Source organism: Eleginops maclovinus, chromosome 22 (genome assembly GCF_036324505.1).
Source record: "Eleginops maclovinus isolate JMC-PN-2008 ecotype Puerto Natales chromosome 22, JC_Emac_rtc_rv5, whole genome shotgun sequence".
Taxonomy (NCBI): domain Eukaryota; kingdom Metazoa; phylum Chordata; class Actinopteri; order Perciformes; family Eleginopidae; genus Eleginops; species Eleginops maclovinus.
The window spans coordinates 5,082,545-5,105,435 of NC_086370.1; the positions used below are offsets into that span (position 1 = coordinate 5,082,545).

Below are 22,891 nucleotides of genomic sequence, written 5' to 3' on the forward strand. Positions count from 1 at the left end.
AAAGGCTTCAGGTTATTCAATAGGAAGACACCATGCAAGCATAAAAAGTGCTTATGAATATTATACAAATATTGAGTTTAATGCATTTGTTGCCCCACTCTCTTAACAGCAACTGATAATACAGCCTGTTGCAAAGAAGTCACATTTTTGAGTAATGATAACCTTTGCGAAAAACATTTCAACCCTGGGTGAAGTTGAGATACGTTTGCTTTTGTGTTGACTTGGTGGAGGGGGAGAGGGAGGGCTGATCAAAGTGCAAGGCCTGGAGTGCATTGATGGTGTTATTTTTTAATCTTTTAGAAAACATTAATTTTTATTGTGAGGGACAAGCATCTCTCAAAAGAAAGATGTTGTATAACTGATGTGTATCTGCGCTCGGAAGAATGCCTGATGCTTGAGTGATAGTGTTTGTGAGTCAGTGCAGAGGAGGACAGAAAGGAAGGAAGAAATCCGTAGATAACAAAGTCACAGAGAGGTCTCTGATGCAATCTGTCTACATTGGTTTTTCCTAGAAATCCTCACTTGTTAGAGTAATGTAGGTTGAAATAAATCACTCTATGCACTCTACCACATGCGCTAATGCATGAGGCAGTCTATACAAACAACCACTGTCTACCTGTACATCTTTTTTCTTATAGTTTGCTCACATTTTCATAAGAAAACTATTTAGAGGGGCCCTAATCTGCTTATTTTCAGCTTGATATTTGTATTTTGTTCCTCTGCTGTGACATGTCTCCATGCTTTAATGTTCAAAAAGCTCTTTATTTTTCTCATACTGCCTTTGCTGCAGCACCTCTTTTCACCCTCTGTCTAAAACCAGAGCCCAGTCTGCTCTGATTGGTTAGCTGGCCGGCTACACTGTGATTGGTCAACCGCTTAGAGATGTCCCACCCCTTAGCAAATCACTTTCAATGTGTTGGACGCTAGCCACAGAAGCGCGAGTGTTACATACTGACGTCGCTATGTTATGGAAATAAACAAAGGAGTCCAATGGAGGCGTTTCCGGCAAAGGGAGGGGAGTGTGTGCGAGAGAAACTCCCTCTGTAAGGAACACAGGGATTAGCCTTTGCAGACCATTTTAATGCACAAAAACCTGTATAATACACTATGGGAGAGGGAAAACCCTGAAAACATAAACGGGCCTCATTAATGTAGCATCTTCAGTGGGCTTTTATCGAATGTGGAAAACAACAAGTCAATAATTAACCTTTCTAACTATATAAATGATCCCCAGTCTGATTTGATTCTTTCTACACAGTAACCCTTCAAAATCCTGTTCTTATTCTGTCCAAGCTCACCTTTAGTCAAAGGTAAGAGTAGTGAATATAAGAGGTAGGTTTTTTTTCTTATTATATTATCATGATTTAGACAACATTTATTTTATGTACATAATATGTATTTATCCATTTTACAGGAGCAACACATGCAAATCTGACTCAAACATTGTATTCCTAATAATAATCTGTAAAGTAACTCATAAAGATTGATGTTTCCCTTTAAATTAAGCCCGATGAAACCAAACACTGAAAAAAATGAACCATTGACTTAATTTAAATGTATTATTTCAACAGATTTCACAAAACAGTATTAGTTTAGTTGAAAGCAATAATTTTAGTTATTAATTATTAAAGTTATAAAACCATTATGTTCAACTATTGCTTTCAACTAACCATACCTTTAATTAAAGTCAACGTTTCAACATCTCAACGTTTCCCTGCAATTATTGTACTAAAATGCGTTCACAGAAAGAAAGGGTACGTATGGTTTAGTGTCTCCAAACGTATCATTGGAACCAGCGTCCAGCTTGAGTTTGGGAGATAGAAACCCTTTCTACTTTTTGGAGTTTGCTGTAGAGGAACTACAAGTGTAACATTTAGCCTACTCTGATACCAGCTGACTCTGGTAAAGCTAGGACTCTGAAGTACATGAATGCTTGTGAAAATTCTTGTCTCAGAATATTCAGTCTTTCTTTTGGAGTGCTAAACCAGTAACTGTCAGACAGGGGAAACTGGATTTTAATTAGGTAGGTGAGGCGGATGTGTGTGTGTGTGTGTGTGTGTGTGTGTGTGTGTGTGTGTGTGTGTGTGTGTGTGTGTGTGTGTGTGTGTGTGTGTGTGTGTGTGTGTGTGTGTGTGTGTGTGTGTGTGTTCTAAAGAGAGAGAGAAAGCACATTGTCTAAATGCAAAAATGCTGTATTCTCATGTTAAAGTTCTTGTTTGTTCTCCTCCAGTGAAGACAGGTTTTTGAAGTGAAAAACCAGTGGAAACTTGACTTTAAGATAACTTGAATCAATAAAGAGTTAACAATGGTAACACACCACCTTTTATGATACTGGAGCTACTGCAGAGGCACTTTGAGACAGTAAATGCAAATGTATTGTTCTCAATGCTAGAACGCAATATTTGCACAAAATCCAGATAATATAAGGAATTTAAAAATGTCAAAAGAGATGTTAAGAATCTACAGGCTTATACTACGACCTCCCCTCAAGTTTAAACAGAAAAACCAAACATTTGAATAACTAAGCTATGAATTTGAATAGAGTTTCGGGGTGTTGGTTGATTTGTTCTTCCAGTTTCAGCAAAACCACTTTCGAGAAGGATGTGTGTCTGTGTAAGTATTGTCAGGAATAAATGTCTAATGAGTAAATCTAGTTGATTTTCTTTACCCTTTTTATGTCACTTGTGACCACTTAATCACAATTCACAACACGGTGAAGCATCAATGCAGTGCAAGTAACTTAACTGTATTGTTCCTCTACTACTGAGGGGAATGCACAGAAATTAAACCCATTCAATATCTGTTCCTGTCGAGGGAACCTTATTTGGTTTCCTCAGCCACTCAGGCAAATACAGTAGCAAACTCATTCTCTCTTAAGGCCTGAAGGAGAACATTGAGTTCTTGAATCTGAAATAGACATCAGTAAATCAAGTGTAGACATACGAGTAAGACCATCCCATTCATGAACACTTGCTGAGTGCTATTGGGCTATCTTGCACACAACGTTTGACTCATCTTAACGGCTGAAAGATTCCCTAAAGTACACACACAGCTGTTACAGAAGTTCGTTTTGAGATGATGCGTCATGCACAAGAGAAGATTGGGCTCCACATTGTTAACACTTTTCCATGAAGGTGCTTCAATGGACAGTTTGAAACCAAAGCCTGGTTGAGAACCACTTATTCGTGTTTCCACTGAAACGACACCAGCCACTGGCCCCGAAAATTGGTTAAATTGTGAAACTAACTCTTTGCCTTAAGCAGCACCAAGGCAGCACCAAAGGGGCTTCAGCGCGATCACTCATTACATAGCCTAAACCCTGAGGAACATGCCTTGATTTGACCTTTTATTTGTTTATACCACACTTTGAATGACTACCTGTTTGCTATCACTGTGGTGTTAGCAGTTTTACATACCACTCCTGCTGAGGCTTCAGTACTTTTTTATTAGTATTAATGTACATCACGACCACATTGTCAATATTTTCTCATATATATTTTTTCTTTTCCGTTAGATAATAGATTTGTCAGACCGGCTTCTAGGCTAGGCTATCTTCATCCATGTATGACAAGAAAAGCTTCACTTTAAACAAATTCTATTTTTATGGTGCTATACTGTGAATTTATACTGAATAAAATAAATGTATGATAAAATACATCAGGGGAAGTTACTAGTGAGACAGTCTGACAGTGTATTACCACTTCCAATCAGCTTCTGCCTGTTGGAAACTTTTGTACGCCGTTGGAACACGATGGACTTATGCTGAACCAAAGGGGCATACCATTAGCCACGTCCCTCTGGAGAAGAGTATAAAGTGGGGCAAGAGGGGCAACACTGTATAGTATTGTTGTAATTGTGAGGAAAATGTGATTTTTCGCCTTGCTGCAAAAGCTGCGACACAAACTTAACATCATGACATGGCGCCTGTAGGGCTGTGGTAAATGGAAAAGCAACACTAGAACTACCATTGCGCTTGCACAGAACCCAACCCTAACCCTGACTCATTTTTGTATTTCGCTGCTGCAATGAACAAATGTCCAAGTTTGGGATAAAAAAGTATTTCTGATTCTGATTCTGATTTTGATCATAGCCATGCCTTATTTTACCCTGATTCTTCCGTCCCATGTGTTGTTTGACTGAAGGGCTCAATTCTGTGCACAAAGGCACATTTGCGGCCGCTTTGATTTCCCCCCTGTGGTATGAGAAGTTGGGCAGATGTTGGGTGTGGGTGGATAAAACAGTGTTGACAATATCTCCTTATCTTCTGGCTTTGACCCGATGGGTAGCAAGGCTATGGCTGGATGCGCCAGCCTTATCGACTTATCTACGTCTGCAGGGCCAACCCTGAAATGATTGGCAGTTTTTTTTTTTTTTTTTTTTATTTGCAGCGCCATGCCTCCGGGTTTCATGTCAGCTTTTTGTTCCCTGTGCAGGCAGAATGCAGGCTGTGGGCTAAGGAACAATACTGTACTCAGAACACAGGTAGGAAACTGCACGTAGCAATCCTTACATCATCTTATGCAAGGGAACTCCTTTTTACCTGTTTCCAAGCAGGTAGGCCTGTCGACTGCAATACAGGCGGAAAGAAATAACCATTTGAAGTGCCTCTGACAAGCCAAATAAACATCTCATTTATATAACTTTAAAAAATACGTAAAATGTCCTGAAACACAAAATCACAAATATTGAGGGAAGGTTAGCTCTTTTAAAGCTGGGAAATTCAGTATTCCAGGTTTATTATAAATTATCCTACTTATTCCCTTTAAAAAACCTGTCAGTTTTTCTATATTTCCTCCCTCCATACAAAACATTAAAGTCTTACTTGGACCCCATCATGCATGAAAGTTGAAAAAAGTAATGGAAGATTCTGCATCTCCAGTTTGGTTTTATTGAATATGGTAGAAAAGAAGTCAATCATTACTTAACCACTCTAACTCTAAATAATCCCCAGTGATATCGGGTTCATGACACTGGCTGCAGGTACATGGTTTATATGATAACCTGTGTGCCTAGTAGCCATTTAAAATCCTGTTGCACATTGTGTCTAAGCTCACTGCAAGGAAACATTGGTGAGAGGACTGAATATAAGAGGTAAGTGTTTGTTTTCTTAATTACTGAATAATGATTTAGGCAACATAATATGAGATATTATGATATAATGATATGAAATTGTATAGGTGCAACACAATGACACTAAAAACATTCTTTTTAAACTATTAATGTATCTTGCAACGATTGATGAGTCTCTTTGATTTACGTTATTATTACCTGTTTTTGTAGCTTTTATTGTTTAACACAATCCCTAAACTGTGGTAACCCCTGCATTGAACTTTGCTCACTGATTGTTCGCTCACGTGATGTGATGATAAGGTTGATGAAAGAGAAGGCATACAATTCTGAAGCAAAATATCAAAATAAACTAACCAAACAAACCTATATTTGTGAAATAATAATTTCATGTGTTAATACTTACTATATTATGCATTTAGAAGGAAAATCTGACTAAAGACTAATTATTTTGTTGGTGCACTACATAAATAACAAATTGTGTTACTTTAAAGAACAGGAAAAACACATTTCGTAATAAGAAAGGATATATTAGTCTGTTTTCATATAAAGGATTAGAATGTGCCAGTATGTTTCAGTAGTATGTGAGTGCAAATGCCCTGTGGCACATGTACCAACAAATGTTGTATTGCAAATGCAGAAACAGTGATGAACACAACCTCTCAAAGCACAAGATCAAAAATGGGCTTTCATATTTCAACAAGGATCATATTGTCATACATTTACTATAGCCTACAGCAGGGAGGCCTCATAGCAGAGAGTTGATTCAGAAAAGCCTTTGCAGTCACTAAGTTCATGGGGAAGAATGAATAATGATGCTGCAATCTTACCTGTTTCATCAAGAAGGATGTGAATGCCATTTATTTTCTAGACATTTTCAGGGTCTTTGAGTGGGTGGACAGCCAGGGGGTGGAAAATTACACAACAACCTAAACAGACCACACAAATGAAAATGTGGTTTCCTTTCAAGGGCACACATTGAAAACATGCGAACTCCACACAGAAAGCCCCTGTCAAGCAGCAGTGGTGACATGAGTTAAAACGGTGGGAGTCAAAAACGTTGGGAAATATATGAGATGTTTTTAAATGTTTTTATCTGCGCTACCTAAAAATAACCCGTAAGTAATTATTGTTTGGCGGCTGAGGCACATAACCCGGAACGTTTCTTTTTGTCTTCTGAGTCCACACGGGTTGTTTTGAAGGTTACACCATCGAGCTACCAAGTGCCTCCCTTCTTAGCTGTGCAGTAAGGACTCTACTATTTATCATTTTGTTGTTTTTTTATGAATTACATGTTTATGTAACGTTGTGTTGTGATAATTTCCTATTGAAAGTGAGCATTTGAACGCGTTTCAACCCTTTAACCTTGGCGGGTAACTTTGTTTTGGGTGTTAGCATATCGACTTTAATCTACGTTAGCAGCATGACTTCTGTCATTGACAGCTAATAAACAGATGTAAGCTTAATTATGAGAGTACAGATTTAATAGACGCATGCTTAAGACCCCGTCAGACATGACGTTTCTCAGTGTGTCAAGGGTTTATCGAGCTGCTGTGACTCTGACTTTGAGCTAAAACGCTAGCTGTGTGATTAGTGTGTTGACCAATCTCCTTAAGCTAGCTGGCTAACATTCCTAACATAACGATTGACCTGTTTCAGACAGACAGGTAATCCCTCTCCTAACAATAGTTTAATACGTTCAGTGTTGGAAGGTAACTAAGTTAATTTACTTAAGTAACTTTTTGGATTACTTGTACTTTACTTGAGTAGTTCCATTCATTGATACTTACTCTCATTGGTACATTTAGTTTTCTTTCTCTGCTACATTTATTGGACAGTTAAAGATACTTTTCAGCTTAAGATTTTGCATTAAAAGACATAAGATTAACATCAAACATAATGCATCTCCAAACCAATGATATTAGGTACAAAGAGTCCACATTATCCAATACGTAATAATGTGAAAAATGTCACTTTTGAAATGTATGAATTTGCAGGTTTTTATCGATGTGTCTTTACATTTTGTACTGATCAGATTAAAGAAACATTTCATCTTGGGCCTAAAAACTTATGAGCATTTTCCACTATTTTATAAAGACAATATACATGTTCAAACTATAAGTATATACATGATAAACTAAATGATACCCAGTGCACAGTGTACTGATATTTTTCACAGTATTTACATGTCTATACTGGTTTATGTATTCACATGTATACTAGTGTTTATAGTGTCTAAATTATACTCTTATGCAGTGTAAGCCCCATAATGCAATTTCAGCCAAATGTTTCTGAAATCTGTAGCTTAAATGTAGTTATTTCTGTTTGTCAGCCTTGCAGGATGGCGCAGGCAGACAGCAAGGTGCTGGTCCTGGGGGCTTTAGCTGGAGTGGCTGGCGTCAGTTTGGCCGTGGTGTGGTACCAGGGCTTCAGGTCGAGGCGAAGAGCGTCATGTCCGGGGTACTACCTGAACCGCACCAATGGACAGGGTACTAGCATGATGTTGGTGGACGGTCCAGGTCTGCCCAGAGGTCAGGTTGAGGTGCTGGAGCGCCTCGAGGCCCTGATCCAGTGCGTGTCCGAGCTGAAGGACGAGATGAAGTCGCTGAAGAACGCTCTGCCGACGCTGCCCAACCAAGTCAGGGAGGAGCTGATGGGACGCGACGAGGCCCCTCGAGCAAGTGCCCTCCACAGGACCACACCGACACGGAGGAAAAGAGCTGCAGCATCCCTCGCCGGGGCCGCATCCGGGGGGAGGAGCTCAGAGGAAGCAGAGAGTGAGGGCGGGTTAGTACTTTAAAGGTGTTTATTCTTTCAAATGCTTCAAACTCACCTTTTCTCAAAGAGATTCAGTGTTAGTGTTTTGTTTCAATTAGTCTTTCACAGTGCACAGAAAGGAATGAGTCGTAAAACCCGGAAATTAGTTAGCATTTTACTACTTTCGGTTCCCTCGTCTTGTAGTCAAGTCTTTCTTTTTTACTTCTTTTTGGTTAGATGAGATCTGTGGCTAACACAAGCTGAAGAGATTTTAATGTTCTGTTCTGCAAACACGTCAGTAAATACCTCTGAAGCATCCGTGTGTCTTTTAAAGCAGCGGTTTCCAACAAGTGACTAAATAAACCACCTAACGTCATCACGCTGAACATTAACTGCCTTTAACTTAGCCATGGTCATTAGAAGCTATGCGATCGTGATGTAGATCGTTTATAGCCTTACGATTTTTGACTAGAGATTTTATTTATGCCTCAAAAATTATATAAGAGGTGTCAATGTGTGGAGATTATGTGCTGACAAAACTTGCAGGTATCATAAACGTGTGTTTGTCACAGATCTTGTCTCCTGCAATATCACAAAATCCAATGAAACAGTCTCATTGCTTTTGGTTGAGGGAGCCCTTGCGTTTCAACTTTTGGGTCGACGGCCTCCAAAAAGTTCTTAACTTAATATTGATTTCACATGGGAGACTCGGACCTTTAATCACATCGCGATCATTCATTTGTCAGAACGCCCTGTACCTTAAATACTGCATCTTGTCCTTTCTGCTTGAACACTAAGAAATCACACACTGTTACACACTTTAATGTTTATTTTAAACCTGATTCTACATGAACCCTAGAACTCTGTTAGGGGGCTATAATCAAAAGGGCTTTTATCACAGATGTATTGCCTGACATGCGAAAGATATTGACTTAACAATCATTTAAAAATCTTTTCAGATGATTTCTTTATGGCATTGTGCAAATGCGAAAAATATTGTGGCCACTTTTTGTATTTGATATTAATATCTACAGTCCTGGAAAAGAAAAAAAAAGAGGTTTGGTGGGGGAGGGGGGGCCAAGCTTAAAAAAAAAAAGATCTCTCACATTTTCCCATAACATACCTTTTGGGTCAAACAACCTCAAATTGTAGCACAAAATAAGAGCATACTTATTGATCAATAAGGTTAACAAATTATATATCAGGTCACAAGGTTAGAATTGAACAAAGTCATGTATGGAGGCCGGAATAATATTAATACCGTACAACAAAACTAATGGAGCAGAAAATATACAGATCACATACAGTTTACTACAACCAGAACCATTTTCTAAAGATTAAGCAAAAACCATAAAAGCCATTTTTTAAAATTATGGAAATACAAAATATTGGCTAACTGAACTTATAAAGTCTATATGGAACTGGTGTCTTCCAGTACAACTCTCATTTAATTCCCTTCAATAATTATTGTTAGTATTTAGAGATAGTTATTACTTTGCATTTGCAATCCATCTTTCTGATCGTTCCCCTTTTTCTCATCAGTAGAATTAAATGCTGTTAATGTGTGAAAGATACTCGCAGATTGTATGTAACTTCAGAGGCTGCCTATATAAGTTCGTTCATAATCCAACGGGTAAACATTCCAGATATATAATAGAGCGTCTTGCAGACGTGGGTTTCGGAATGGGACTTCATGTGTTGAAGATAGTTTGCTTCCCAAAGGGACATTTATAATGTTGTTGTGTTTTTATGAATATTAAGTTTTCCTAGCGATCATTTCATACATTAGAGGGATATTTAGGGGGTTGAGATGTTTGTTGTTTGATTCAACATCCTAACTTAAAATGTATAGTCTCATTGCATTACGTGTCCTTAGAAATATTTGACATTTGTTTATGGACGTTGATATGAAGTAAATAGATTATTTTCAGACAAAACAAAGCTTGTATTATTTTACAGTGCGATCATTACTGAGATTGTCCAGCAGACTCCACTGTTTACCTCGCTGCTGTGCGTGAGGAACAGAACAGCAGAAGAGCAGACCTTGTTGTAAAGGCTTTTAGAAACGCATTTAATGTATGGTCTTTATGTTTTTTTGCATCCTTCTGATGATCAAGACGATATGCATTTTTGTCAATATTAACATTGAATATCAGTTATATCCACAAAATGTGATCAGGCTCATATTCATTTCTAAATGTAAACAATTTAAATAGATAAACACAAGATGGATAGGCCCCAGCTGAATATCTCAAAATCCACTGCAGGTTAGTTTCCACTTCAACAATCTCATCTGTTCGTCATGAGAATAGAACGTCTTGCATCGTCTTTTAAAAAAGATATTGTTATGCCACTTTAGCCATTATTAGAGGAACAAAATGTAAAGGGGGAGAATCACATGAAGGGTCCACAGGCTGAATTTGAATCTGCGTCCCGTGTTTCTCTACCAGGTGAGTTAGTTTCCCATTTTAACTCATTTCATGTGCTAAATGATAGTCCTGATGGTTTGTACATTTGCCTCAGGTGCTGCAGAGAACAGCAGACTAACAAAGCACCACATGTGAAGTCATCCACCTCCATCCTCAGCCAAATGCCTTAAACTCGTGCCAATCTCAGATAACATAAAAAAAAAGACGTGTTTCTTTTGAAAGCTCTATCATTTTGAATCTTATAATAACAAATAGCAACAATTAAACGATGATGATTATGCTCGGGCTTTAGATTTATTGTCTACGACTGAATGCTTTTTTAAACACGATCAAATCAGAGAATGTCCAGTTTGGATTCTTTTAAGACATTTTGTACGTCACTCAAGTGCTTAACCTGGATTGACCTTTGCTTACTTTGTGTAGGAGGTGAAGCACGTGAAGTACCAAGGAGAAATGATAACACTGAAAGCTCTTACATGCTAACCACACAGATTTCAGATCCGAGCACAGCTCCTTCCTATCTCTGTTACTGTCCTTGCAATGATTAATCATTTGCCTCGGAGCACATTTTTTACAACTACAACATAAAGTAAGCCAACTAAACATCCAGTTCACCCTGGATAATAAATCAGTGTTGCGTTTTGCCGTCTGTGTGCTCTAAGAATCTCACTCCGTGCAAAGCTTGGAAGGAATGTTTGGTTTATAGGTTTAGCAAGCAGACGGCAATTATGCAAACCATTATGCATGTGTCCTTGAACATGTCAGTTTGAGAAACATAAAACATTTTTATGTCCAACAAAGTCGAGCTAATTTAAATATTCCCGTTCATAATTTCAACAAAGAATTCCCTCCATCACTGTGATGACAGAACTCTGCGCTTCTTAGGTGTAAAACTGATCGAGGAATAATACAATTTGCATTTCACGCAAGAGTCCGTAAACATGTTCCACTGTTCTGGATTGACATTAACCTATTTTTCAGGATGTGACCAGTGCACTACGGCTGTACTGATGGTACCTCTGTGGCAGCCTGCTGTTGTTTTTAACCCGATTTAAACATCCAACAAGCGCCATGCGTAACAGCCCTGGGTCTTCGAAGACACGAAGGCGGGACCCCGTTAACTCCTATGAAAGTTGCTCTGTGGCGTATGAAACCAAAAATTGACTGATTGTGGGTACAAAAATACCTTTATCAAACGGGGATCTGGGCCCATCAAACCCCCAGGAACAGCGCCGGCTGTTAAAATAAACGTTGGCCAATTGGTGGTACTACATTAACATTATATTCCCTGATGTCATTTGGGCCCAAAAAATACTTTTTCCCATTGACTCACATTGGGAAAGAGATGTCTTTAAATCAGGGTAACATTTTATGTTTTGCTGAATAACCTACCCAGCACGAACACTTTTATAGCCCTTATATAAACCATAAGGGAATGAAGGCTGAATCCTGAGTTATTTTCCCCCTCTCCATTAATTTTGTCTAAGCGGATAACGGGGTTCAGAGTGGGCATGCTTTATTGGCCCGGATACGGGTACTTTTTGAATCTGCTGTCCCTCCTTTTTTCGCCTTCATGTGCCATTGAGCAACTCTCATAGGAATGGCCCCACCTCCAATGCTGTTTCCAATACTCTTCATACATCCGCGGGGCCCGTAGAGCATGCGCACTTGCGTTGTTTTTAAGCCATGCTTCCTATTCGCTTCATCACTGCTGGTCTTGGCTCAGTCAAAGGAAATTAAAGGGAAAATAACTCGCCTTTTGAGTGCATTTTACAACTTTTAGGACAAAATATTTTAAATAAGAGCTGTTGAAATCTTCATACTAGGAAGGTTATTTAGCTAAAAAATTATCACTGCTTTGCAGGCATCTCCTTCCCAATGTAAGTGAATAGGAATAAGTCTTTGTGGGCCCAATGACGTCACACTACTGACCCAGCTTATGTAGTACCACCGTTTTGGCCACAAAGAAAATAAAGTATTGCAGGTCTTGTACATTTGTTGGCATGGAAGTAAGACTCGTACGCAGGTAACAACACCACCACCATATGAGTATTATTTCATGATGGATAAACATAAGCACTTCATTGGCTAGAGGAGCAGAAGTGTAAGACTGCCCTCTAGCAGAAGTGGTTCACAGGTTTTGAGTGGCAGTCGTCGGCCGCTTCAAACCCTCTTAATTACAGCCAGAGTTATTACGCTTTAAAAGAAATCACATCACGCACACACCTCCCATAATTAAAGAGCCTTTCCTGCTGCTCTGTTATTTGTATGCGCACAGGGTGTGGGGGTTTCTAGGTTAGGTGGAGTGAAAACATTTTAGCCCCTAAGGGAATGTGTAGCGCTCCCCCCCAGAGGAGCCCGTTGCACCTCTAATCCTCACATCCATTTAAAGCGCTCTTCATCTCTGTTTGGCTGGCGTGGATATGCTTTGGACCACAATAATTCGAAGAGCTGCGAAGCTAAGGGTGGTGTAATATTTGAAATGTAAAGCCTTAAGAATACATTTAAGATCAGCATTCATTTATTGGATTTGTATTTGCTCAATTGTGAGTTTTAATACATCTCTGCTAAACACTGTGCTGCTTCAAAAGCTAAAACGCTCTAAGGATAGTTTCCATAACAATCACAAACTGATGGAATACATAAAAGAGCCCAGATATTGAATTGTATAGTTAATGTAATTCTTCATAATTGAGAATGAATGGATGGATGGATGGATGGATGGCAATATAATCACTGCGATAATGCAGTTAAAAGTTAAAAATAGGATTTAATCAATGCCAAAACAAGTGAACACTTAGAGTAAATGTGTTATAACTGTGATTGTATTTCGGGAATAAAAACACATATCACAGATTATGAATATTTATGAGTTTATAACTTTAATTCAACAGTGCTAAAAGCATATTATAATGCACTAAGTATTTTTTGCATTATAAACATAACAAATATAACCAAATGTTGTTTTTCTATTTGTATAATTCAAAGAATGATTCATTTAAAATGTTTATATTTGTTGTGGATGTTTGCAGAGATATTTTTGATGTGCGAACAGTTGTGCCAGTTTTTCTGGTAAGAGAGTGTAGCTCCAACTTTCTCATTCCTTAAAAGAGCTCAGAACAAGTAGTGCTACATCATGTCAAAATCAAAACAGGGACCGTGTAGACTCAGCCACTGGAAGGTAGAAAGCTTCAGCTGTTTATTCCATTCACTCCTCATGTGTCACAACGGCTTCCTCAAAGCTACCTCTCGGCAGGTAAGGAGAGCCATCCATCAGCCTGTCTGTGCGCCAAGCTGTCAGAGGCCTCATCTCACCGTGTCTTGTAGGAACTTGTATTTCCTTGAACAGATCCTGCTGAGTTTTTTCACACCACTCTCTGTAGCTCAAGGATGTTACCACTTCTTTTTTCCTTTCCACCCCCCCCCCCCAAAAAAAAGCATTATGACATTGTTTAGTTGTTTTAAGCAAGAGTTTCTTTTAGTGACGGGCAAGCCTGATCAACACACGCAGAAATGTTAAGAAAGAGAAAAGGCAGCTCGATGTCTGCTTTGTGATTAAAAGCTTTTGCCTGACTTCCCTGTGACGTCATGGTACGTGTTGCTCTGCAGCTGTCCGTGTCTGACACATTCACGTCTATATCCTCAGATTCATACCTTGATGAAAGGCTTTTAGCCAAACAAATGCATTTATTGAATTGCATTCAATGTGTACAGAGCAGACACGTTCAGATGTCTGAGTCCCACAGCTACCATGGCCTGTCTCTGACCTGCGTTTGCCCACCCACATATCCCGAGTACGTGAAATAGATTACTCGTAGTGATAATCCATCAAAGAACTATCAACCAACTATGCAGTTCCTTTCAGATCTGTAGAGTAGTAGTAGTTTAATTGTTAAAGCTGGCTGGCACATTTTACATATTCCACTTAAAACCACAAATAAAATGAGCTATAAAAGAAAAGGTACTATAACCCTTACCCTAACCCGAGTGCATGGTTGGCACCAAGATGACTCATAAGATTTCAAAGTCTTGCAGAAATTGTCTTCTTTAGTTTTCTAAGGACAGGGTGACAATCTTCAAATCTTCAAAATCAAAATATGACCTCCTGATCACAATCATGGCGTACTGACATGTTGCATAGACGTAAAACAAACCCATGTTGCATGCTACGTCTGGGTAGTCTGACTTGTATAGAGAGGGGTATTGTTGGATATAGATATAGATGCCAGTACCCTTAGAGTGATAAACATACCAATAAAGATCTCAATCGATACAATTCTTTATTATACTTTATTCATCCTCATGGAAATGGATCAATTTGGTTGCATAAAATGCCACCATCACGTCTCCCCAGTGCACATCTTCATTACAAAAGTGCTAAAGTATTTATTGATACCAGTCAGGACTACACCACTTGACAGACAGTGTGAGTTGTAGCTGCCGTGGAAGGTAGCCAATCACACGCTGCATTAAATCAAAGAATGCTTGCAGTGATTGGCTACAGGTTAAACCATAACAGTATTTATAATATATTTATTTTTCTTTCTAATACCAAAAAGGTTGAAAGCAGTTTGAGGTGTTTTTTCCGATACCGGTGCTAAAACGATACTTTTAAAACGGTACCGGTTCCTAAACGGTGACTGAACCGATACTCTTTTTTTTTTTAACTCCTAACTAACTTTTGTATGTTTTATTTGAGCTTGAACAACATATTAACTAAACAGTTGAAAGTAAACTCAAATATATAACTAAGTAATTAAATACAAAACACAAATTGACAAAGGAAATAAAACTTAACCCAACTACAATAATTCAACACTGAATAAGATTTACAGCTCTAACAGCAGCAACATCAGTTTTGAGTTGCTATTCTCTCTATACTACAGGTTTAAACTTCAGCAATTCTTTTGCAGAAATATTAGCATATTTGCTTTTTCTGGCAATATACAACACCTCTCCTAAGTGCATGTCCTGCACAAGAGAGAACCCTCTCTGATGGTGTCCATGAGGCCTGTACACACAGGTATGTGTCTGAAAGAACAGATGATGTGTGAAGGCTATCCCGCTTCCCCCACCACCAGGCTACAGGGTCTTGTGCTGATGGGATTGAAGGCACACTTCTGTATATCTCCAGGTCCTTTTGGACCCGTTCAACGATGGAGAGGGCACTGCTCTTAGTGGTCATTGTGCGGTTTGAATCTGAAATACAGCCACACTTAAGACCGTTTAGCTTTAGGCATTTTCCCCGTGTTTGTAGCCACGAGCTAACGGCACACTACCAGCAGCTATCAGAGCGAGTGTAATGTTGTTAATTGGCGATGGAACGTGAGGTGTGGCGGTGATGCTTCTGTTGCGTGTAACTCGACACGTAAGGCACCGAAATGAGGCTCCGAAATCTCTGTTTCCATTCGGCCGGTTAGTACCGGTCAAATAGGGGTTTCGGTACCCAACCCTAGTCACGATACTACTTGGTTCTAGATTATGACTCCAAGGTATTACGTACAGATACACATTTTTCGCGGCATTAAACTCGCCTTCGTTTTGAAATGCCAGCTTCACTTCACCTGTGCTTGTTGTCGCCAATTTTTTTTCGATTCATTTATAGAATTCCAATGAAGCCAGAAGAACCTTAACCCTTTACCCAGGAAAGATTTGGTATGGACCAAAGTACAGTTTGGATCTCTCTATGTGAGACAAGTGTATGGCAGCGTTTTGCTAACTGTTTAATGCTGGATAGTATTTACTGTACGTTTTATCAAAGCATTGTAGTCACACACAGCTGTAATGATGACTCAAATAAAAAGGTACTATCCATCAGATACTCTTCTGTATCGGTTGATTGTCACTGCTGTCATAGCATCATTTTCAGCTGCAGCAAACAGGTGCATGTCAAATATTAAATATCTATTAATAATTTCCTTTAGTTCATTGTCTGTATGTCATTCTTGCCATTGGGCCAAATGACAAGCCACACGTCATTTGTATAAACCTGTGTAAATACCCTGTTTTTGCTCCTGCTATTTAAGGAACAAAGTGTTGCAACATTCTAATACAATTGCTATTTATGGCCACTAAGTACAATCAAAACTGTTGTGTCATGGAATTTAATGACAGCTTATTTTTTCACCTGCACATTTTTTTCCACATGTATTACTTGCCACACCAGAGGAGGGCATAGTTATACAACCAAGTGATGTTGGCAGCTGATCAGGGGGGGGGGGCACAGAGAATAGGTAGCTGGACTCTCTCCAGTCAGTCAGTCATTGTTGTATAGCAGGCTTTCATTGGTCCTGTCACCACAGCTACACAAGCTGAATAAGCTGGTCTGCATGTTCCAAGGCCCGGTGATGTTGGGATGGTAACTGAGGTTTGTTTTGAACGGTGTAACCGCGGGGACAACCATTGCTAAGCTCTACTGAGAGATCCCTTCATTGCCCCTTGGGGTCTGTAAACTGAATGGCTGGTCTGAGCACACAGCTAGAGCATTGGTGAATGTATTATGCTGTTTATTTTTGGCTAATATAAAGTGGAAGATTGGCTGCGTTTTCTACAAGCAGCAGATTTACTGATTCTGGCACTGACTTGTTATAATGAGTTTCGGTTATTACCCTTCATTTGTCAGTGTAAAATAACTTTTGTGTGTTGGAAGAGCTACATTACTGGAATGCTCCAAGGAGGTTATGTTTATTATTATATGGCAAAAAAGCTACAGGCCTGATTTTCATGAAACTGGAGGAAGGATGTAGCGTTGGCCAATGAAAAACCCATGAATTGTTGTGACAAATATTTGAAGTTAAAGAGGCCCTCTTGTGCTTTTTGGTGTTTTCCCTTATTTACGTGTTAGTGCATGTAAATGGTCTGCAAAGTAAAAAATCTCAAAATTACCTCCATTGGACTCCTTTGTTTACTTCCTTAACAAAGTGACATCACTATGTAACACTTGCGCTTGTATTGGTTAGCGCTCCAACACATTGTACATGATACGCTAAGGGAGGTCTGAGCGGTTGACCAATTACAACAGAGCCGGCCAGCTTACCAATCACAGCAGACTGGGCTCTGGTTTCAGACGGAGGGTGAAAAGAGTTGCTGCAGCACAGGCAGTATGAGAACAATAAAGAGCTTTCTGAACATTAAAGCAATAGAGGTACAACATTACCTTAATATATAATACATCCTCTTTAACTTCGAGATGGGATATTTGGCCCTGGCAAAGGTCTATGCTTCCCAATTGCTCTTCTTGTATGGCCATAGAGTCTCCATTGCAGTAAATGCTTCATCTTTTACAATTATTATCAATGAAACTAGCATCTTACATTACTACTACTACTTACTTTACATTCTTCTTTTCATCAATGGAATTGAGTGAACAAAACTCAACTCACAAAACCTCTTACATTTGAGAAACTGCAAATGCACAAGTTTTATTGTGCTACGATTTATTCAAAAATCTATTGTTGAGATTGTCAGATAGCCTTTCAATGTCCTTTAACTGGCGTTTGTATTTGTGATGTCTTTCCATGTGCATCACAGAATATTACATGTTTTTATTAATGTTTTATTTTGTATCATTTTGTGCTCCTAAAAACTGAACTTTCCTGCAGAAAATAATATAACTTCCTGTTCTGCGTGAGCCACAGCAGAGCCTGCTGCTATATTATGAACTGAGTCAGTGTTGAAATGCCAATGAAAACATTTAGACTTTCACAACTCTGCACTTCTATAACATTGCAGTGCTGTAACAAATGTACATTACATAAACACACAAGGTAATACGAATAGATTCTTAGCTTCTTTTCGTTTCAACTCCGGTGATTCATGAGCCGTGGAATGGCGTGACAGGAATGCGCTGATCCCTCAGCACTCTGCTGCCTGTCTCTCCAGCTCCACTGAGTAAAGAACTGCGGGGAGGGAGGGAGAACGGACTGCTGAATGAATAAAAGGACAAAAGGATGAATGAATTGCGGAATGAATGAATGAATGAATGACACAAGTCCAATAATGACACTATCTAGCTGTAGCCAGGCGGGTTCGTTGGACGGCACGGTGCGGGCAGACAACAAAGGATGACCACAAGAGTCAGAGTAAAGGCAAAAACACACACGTTCAGATGGTTTTTAAGCTGGGGTGTGTTGACCATTAAATGGTTGGAGCCTTGCCTGTAGGTTTTAGGGTTTACTCTGGGGTTAGTGTAGAGATGGGGATTTGGCACACTATTTCAAAACGAGGGTTTAAACTCAGATAGAGATTAAAATAAAGATAGTGTAGTCTGGTTTCTCTTTAGGTAACAGTGATTCTCCATTCCTTACTGGGCTGTGAATAGAGTGCAAGCATTGGTCCCCAGTGTTGGGGAGTAACGGAATACATGTACCGGCATTACGTATTCAGAATACAAATTATGAGTAACTGTATTCCGTTACAGTTACAGCTTAAATAGATGGTATTCAGAATACAGTTACATTGTTGAAATCAATGGATTACATGACGGTACTTCTCTTTTTCATGAGTTTATTCACTCTCTAAATAAATTAAGGCATCTTGATGCATTTCCCTGAAGCCCCAACATGAAAACGAATGAAAATGAGCTATTTGAATTGCGTGATCAGTTGCCTACAATGGAGTCCGAAGAGGAGCAGCTAGAGGTAGAGCTGGAGCCGGAGCCAGCACAACAGAGCCAGGGCAGGAATGCGTTTCTATCTTGGAAATTCAAACAGCATTTCACATTAAAGAAAGAGAAGGGAGAACCAAATATAACTGTGCAGTGCAACCTCTGCTTGCCGTCAGCCAAACTCCTTTCCGCATCCAAAGACTCCACCTCCGACCTGAAGAAGCATCTTCAAGTATTTTTTTTTTTTTTTAATTAGCCATGGGTAGTCATCTGCTGTAGTTGTACTGGTCACCTTGCTATTTTATAGTTGTATCAGTATCCTATGTGCTGATTTACTAGCCCCAGAGCCGTTGAAAGACTCTGAAAGACCCTGTTTGACCTGTTAGCTAACGTTAGCTAAAATTAGCTCGTGTTAGCTTAGACTGCGGTTAGATTTTTGTAGTATGCAGACATGGACCTAACACATTTAGCCAATTGGAACAGAAGAATACACCAGAATAGGCCTGTTTAGTTAGCAGGATTTGATGGCCACATTCCTACCCTTATAAAATGCAAATCAATGTGGAAGTAATCCAAGTATTCAGAATACGTTACTCAGATTGGGTAATGTAACGGAATACGTTACAGATTACATTTTTGGGCATGTATTCTGTATTCTGTAACGGAATACCTTTTGAAAGTATCCTTCCCAAAACTGTTGGTCCCACAGTTTGCACTTTTATATGTCTTAATGCCTAAACTAGCGCTGATAAAATGTTATCCAAAAAGCAATATGGCCTTCTGCAATTTCTTTTGATCGCAGGAGGCACGAAATTTGTCAATTTTTTTTGAAGATTACTTCGAAAAAAAATAACCTTTTAAATGGAACATTGTGCAGTGATGCTACTGCTATACACTCTGTCTTATTTAAATGTCTTTTTTAGTGATAAACAAGAATAGCAATGCAAATGTTATCATTGCATCAAATCATATTGGAATTGAAGTATCTGTTCAAATAATTGCAGTTACATATTTCTTTACAAATCCTTCAAGTCTCAACATCACTGATTATTTAGCTTTGAATAATTGGTAACCTTGTACAATCTTGTTTCATGATGCCTGTATGTAATATTTTAAAACTGATGAGCAATCTTTCTTTGACAAATGAAAAGTTAAATTGATGAGCGATAAAACTCTTGCTGATTCTGATGATTTTAAAGCAAGTTTTGCCAACTTTGGATAGATGTCTTCCAAGGCTGCTGTACAGTATGTTATATCATTTGCTAATCAGCATTAGTAAAGTAAGTGATCATTATTGCGTGAAAGAAAAGCTATATGGCTGTATAGAGTGGAGGTAATGTGCAAAGTCGACCTGTTATTTATTGTGGGTTTGTCACTATGAGTGTCACATACACGAAAAATGTCGCTGTGAATAAAAGGATACTGAATACGGTAATAGCATCTAATTCAAACCACTCATAGAGAGCATTGTTCTTCATTGGTTGCAAAAATAATTTTGATTTGTATAAAAGTCTGAGAAAATTATCCAACTTATAGTAGTTTTAAGTCCACTCCATTAAAGCATGATGTTAAAATACTTATGGACTGTCCAATTTATGCTTTTGAATTAGCCTACGTTGTGATTTTAATTAGAATGCAAAGTTTTAGCCTACTCATTGAGCTCTAAAATAATGCAGAATTCCTTCATCTCTGCGCACCGTTTCAGATGGATTTGCTTTGTTGACTTTGGTGAGTTGTGCTTGAACGTTCCTGTGTTGACTGAAGAACATTTTTACAGCTTAAATGCCCTGCTTTACTCCTGTAATCACGGCACTCATGGTTGAAAGTGTGTGTTGTTGGGTGGAGTCGGGGAGCAGCCTCCAGCACGAGGCACCTGTTGAGTTCGCGGTGTTTCTGTCTGTGGCCCGCTCCGACACATCCCTCCAGTACCATGGCTTGCAGCCCAAAATATTCCCTTTAACCGCCAATGACGCACATGCAGCCGCTGCCAACACTTAATAGAGGCCTTTCATATTTTCACCCCTGTTTATGTCTTTCATTTTTACCTGTACTGTTTAATATAGCAGTTTTTACTGCTGCTTCTTAAGTGTTGGCTCAGGGTGTTTGTACATGCTTACCGTGTTTGAAAGGGCACCGTTAAACATCTAATGCCAGTGTTGCGTGCCTCACTCCGACAAACAAGCCTCCCTGTGTTCCCTGAAAAGCCTTAAGGTATCAACCTTAACACGTCAATAGTTTCTTAACAGTTAGTATTATAAACAATTAAGGGACCCACTTATGTAAACAGACTCTGGGGCCATTTGTCAGGCACAAACAGACAGTGAAGATTGATTTAAAATCAGCACCTGTCAGAAATTGGCATGTAAAAATGCTTGTTGAGACAGGGTTTTGATTGATCTGGAGAAAACTTCTTAGCTGAGGGGTTTTTATTCCACCCCACAAGTTGAACACAGGCCATTGTCTTCCGACTGGCATCATTGTAGCTGTTTATTCATGCTCCCTGAACATGCTCACAGCTTGCTGATGGCAGCATGGAGACAGCCTGGCTCAGTGTTCGGTGTTATTGAGTTCATTTAAATGCACATGCTTACTCCAAACTGAAGGTACACTTTGTTTTATGCTTTCAGGTATATGACTGCACTGACAGACTCTGATGATGAAGAGCCAAGTGATGCAGAACAGAGCGATGAAGAACAACCCGCAGACATGCTCTGTGTTCTTCTCGAGAGGATCGACCTTTTGCACAAGGGCACGGACTCTGAAAAAAGAGAAAGTCTACAACTCCTTCTGGAGAACAGAGATGAGGTGTGTTCTGAGTCCTGCATACATTTACTTTATAGATGTATTTGTAGCTAAATAGAGTGGTGCTGTGAGGATGGTTTTTTGTAGATCAACCCCGAAGTTAGCATTGCAAGGGTTCCTTCAACAAAATGTCAATTGGATTTTTCAATTGACTATTGAGATATTGCAGGAAATCTGCAACAGGATAATCTCAACATATTAATGCCACTTTATGATTTAGAAGTGTAAATGTAGTCACCAGAATTCAAAAGCTACCGGCTATAAACAAACATCATGTTCGCATGGCTGCGCATCTCCATCGCTAAGCTAAAGTCAGTTAGCGTTAGCATGATGACGTTTACCAGTGTCATTCAGCCACTTGTTAACTGTTTTTAATATATATAGAAGCTTTGGACACTCACAAGTGGGGTACTTACTGGAGAATTCTGTCGTACAACAACATTTGAAGAATTTCCTATCTTTTATTAATTCCAGAATTTATTCTTTCAAAAATAATTCTGACTTTGAGGCAAGGGATCTGGAATTATTTAAGTATTGATAATACATATCCGGGTTTTAGGACCCATTCGTTCTCTACGACTGACTCTAATTTCTTAGTGATTCTTGATTTTAAAATGTTTTTACTTTTATCTTTAGTCCTAGCATAAATGAAGTTAAAAAACCATTCAATTCAAGACCAGCAAACAAGAACTTGTAAAATGCTAACTTGTATCTGGGTTCTAGATTTTAGATTTAGATATATTGTCCCCAGGGGGAAATTCATTTTCACAGCACTGTGCACAGTATACATACAAGATACAAACAACAAACCATAACACAAAACACATTATGTTAGGACTCATTCCTGTGTGTGTTAACACTTTGATGTTCTTCTGCAGTTTGGAAAGAACTCAGTATTTCTCTGGCGGCTGATCCGAGCGTACTGTGATGTCCACGATATCAGCTCCACTCTGGAGGAGAAGAAGTCCCATGCAGAAACTGGTAATCTACTAAACCGTGTGTCATTCACCAAGCATACCACTCTAGATTGGAGTTGCTATAGCATCATAACCAAAGCTGGTATATACTTTACTGTTTCGTCTGGTTAATGCAAAATAATGCAAGTCTATTTTCCTCCAATGACCCCAGTCAGTTCATTTCAGTAGTTGACCTTCAATGAATTGTCTGAAAACAATAACTTGGAGCACACGGTGCTTTTTTAACTTCTATAAAGTCAACTCAAACTGAACCA

The 22,891-nt window shown here is 39.0% G+C and overlaps 1 protein-coding gene across 1 annotated transcript in view; it reads left to right on the forward strand.

Moving 5' to 3' along the window:
* Nucleotides 1-4,378: 4,378 nt before the first annotated feature.
* LOC134858926 (regulator of microtubule dynamics protein 2) overlaps nt 4,379-22,891 on the forward strand; it is a 42,672-nt gene continuing 24,159 nt past the window's right edge. Inside the window, 4 exon segments of the mRNA XM_063875157.1 lie at nt 4,379-4,482; nt 7,400-7,854; nt 21,486-21,663; nt 22,539-22,641. Coding sequence (XP_063731227.1) covers nt 4,393-4,482; nt 7,400-7,854; nt 21,486-21,663; nt 22,539-22,641 — 826 coding nt within the window. The 5' untranslated portion in view covers nt 4,379-4,392.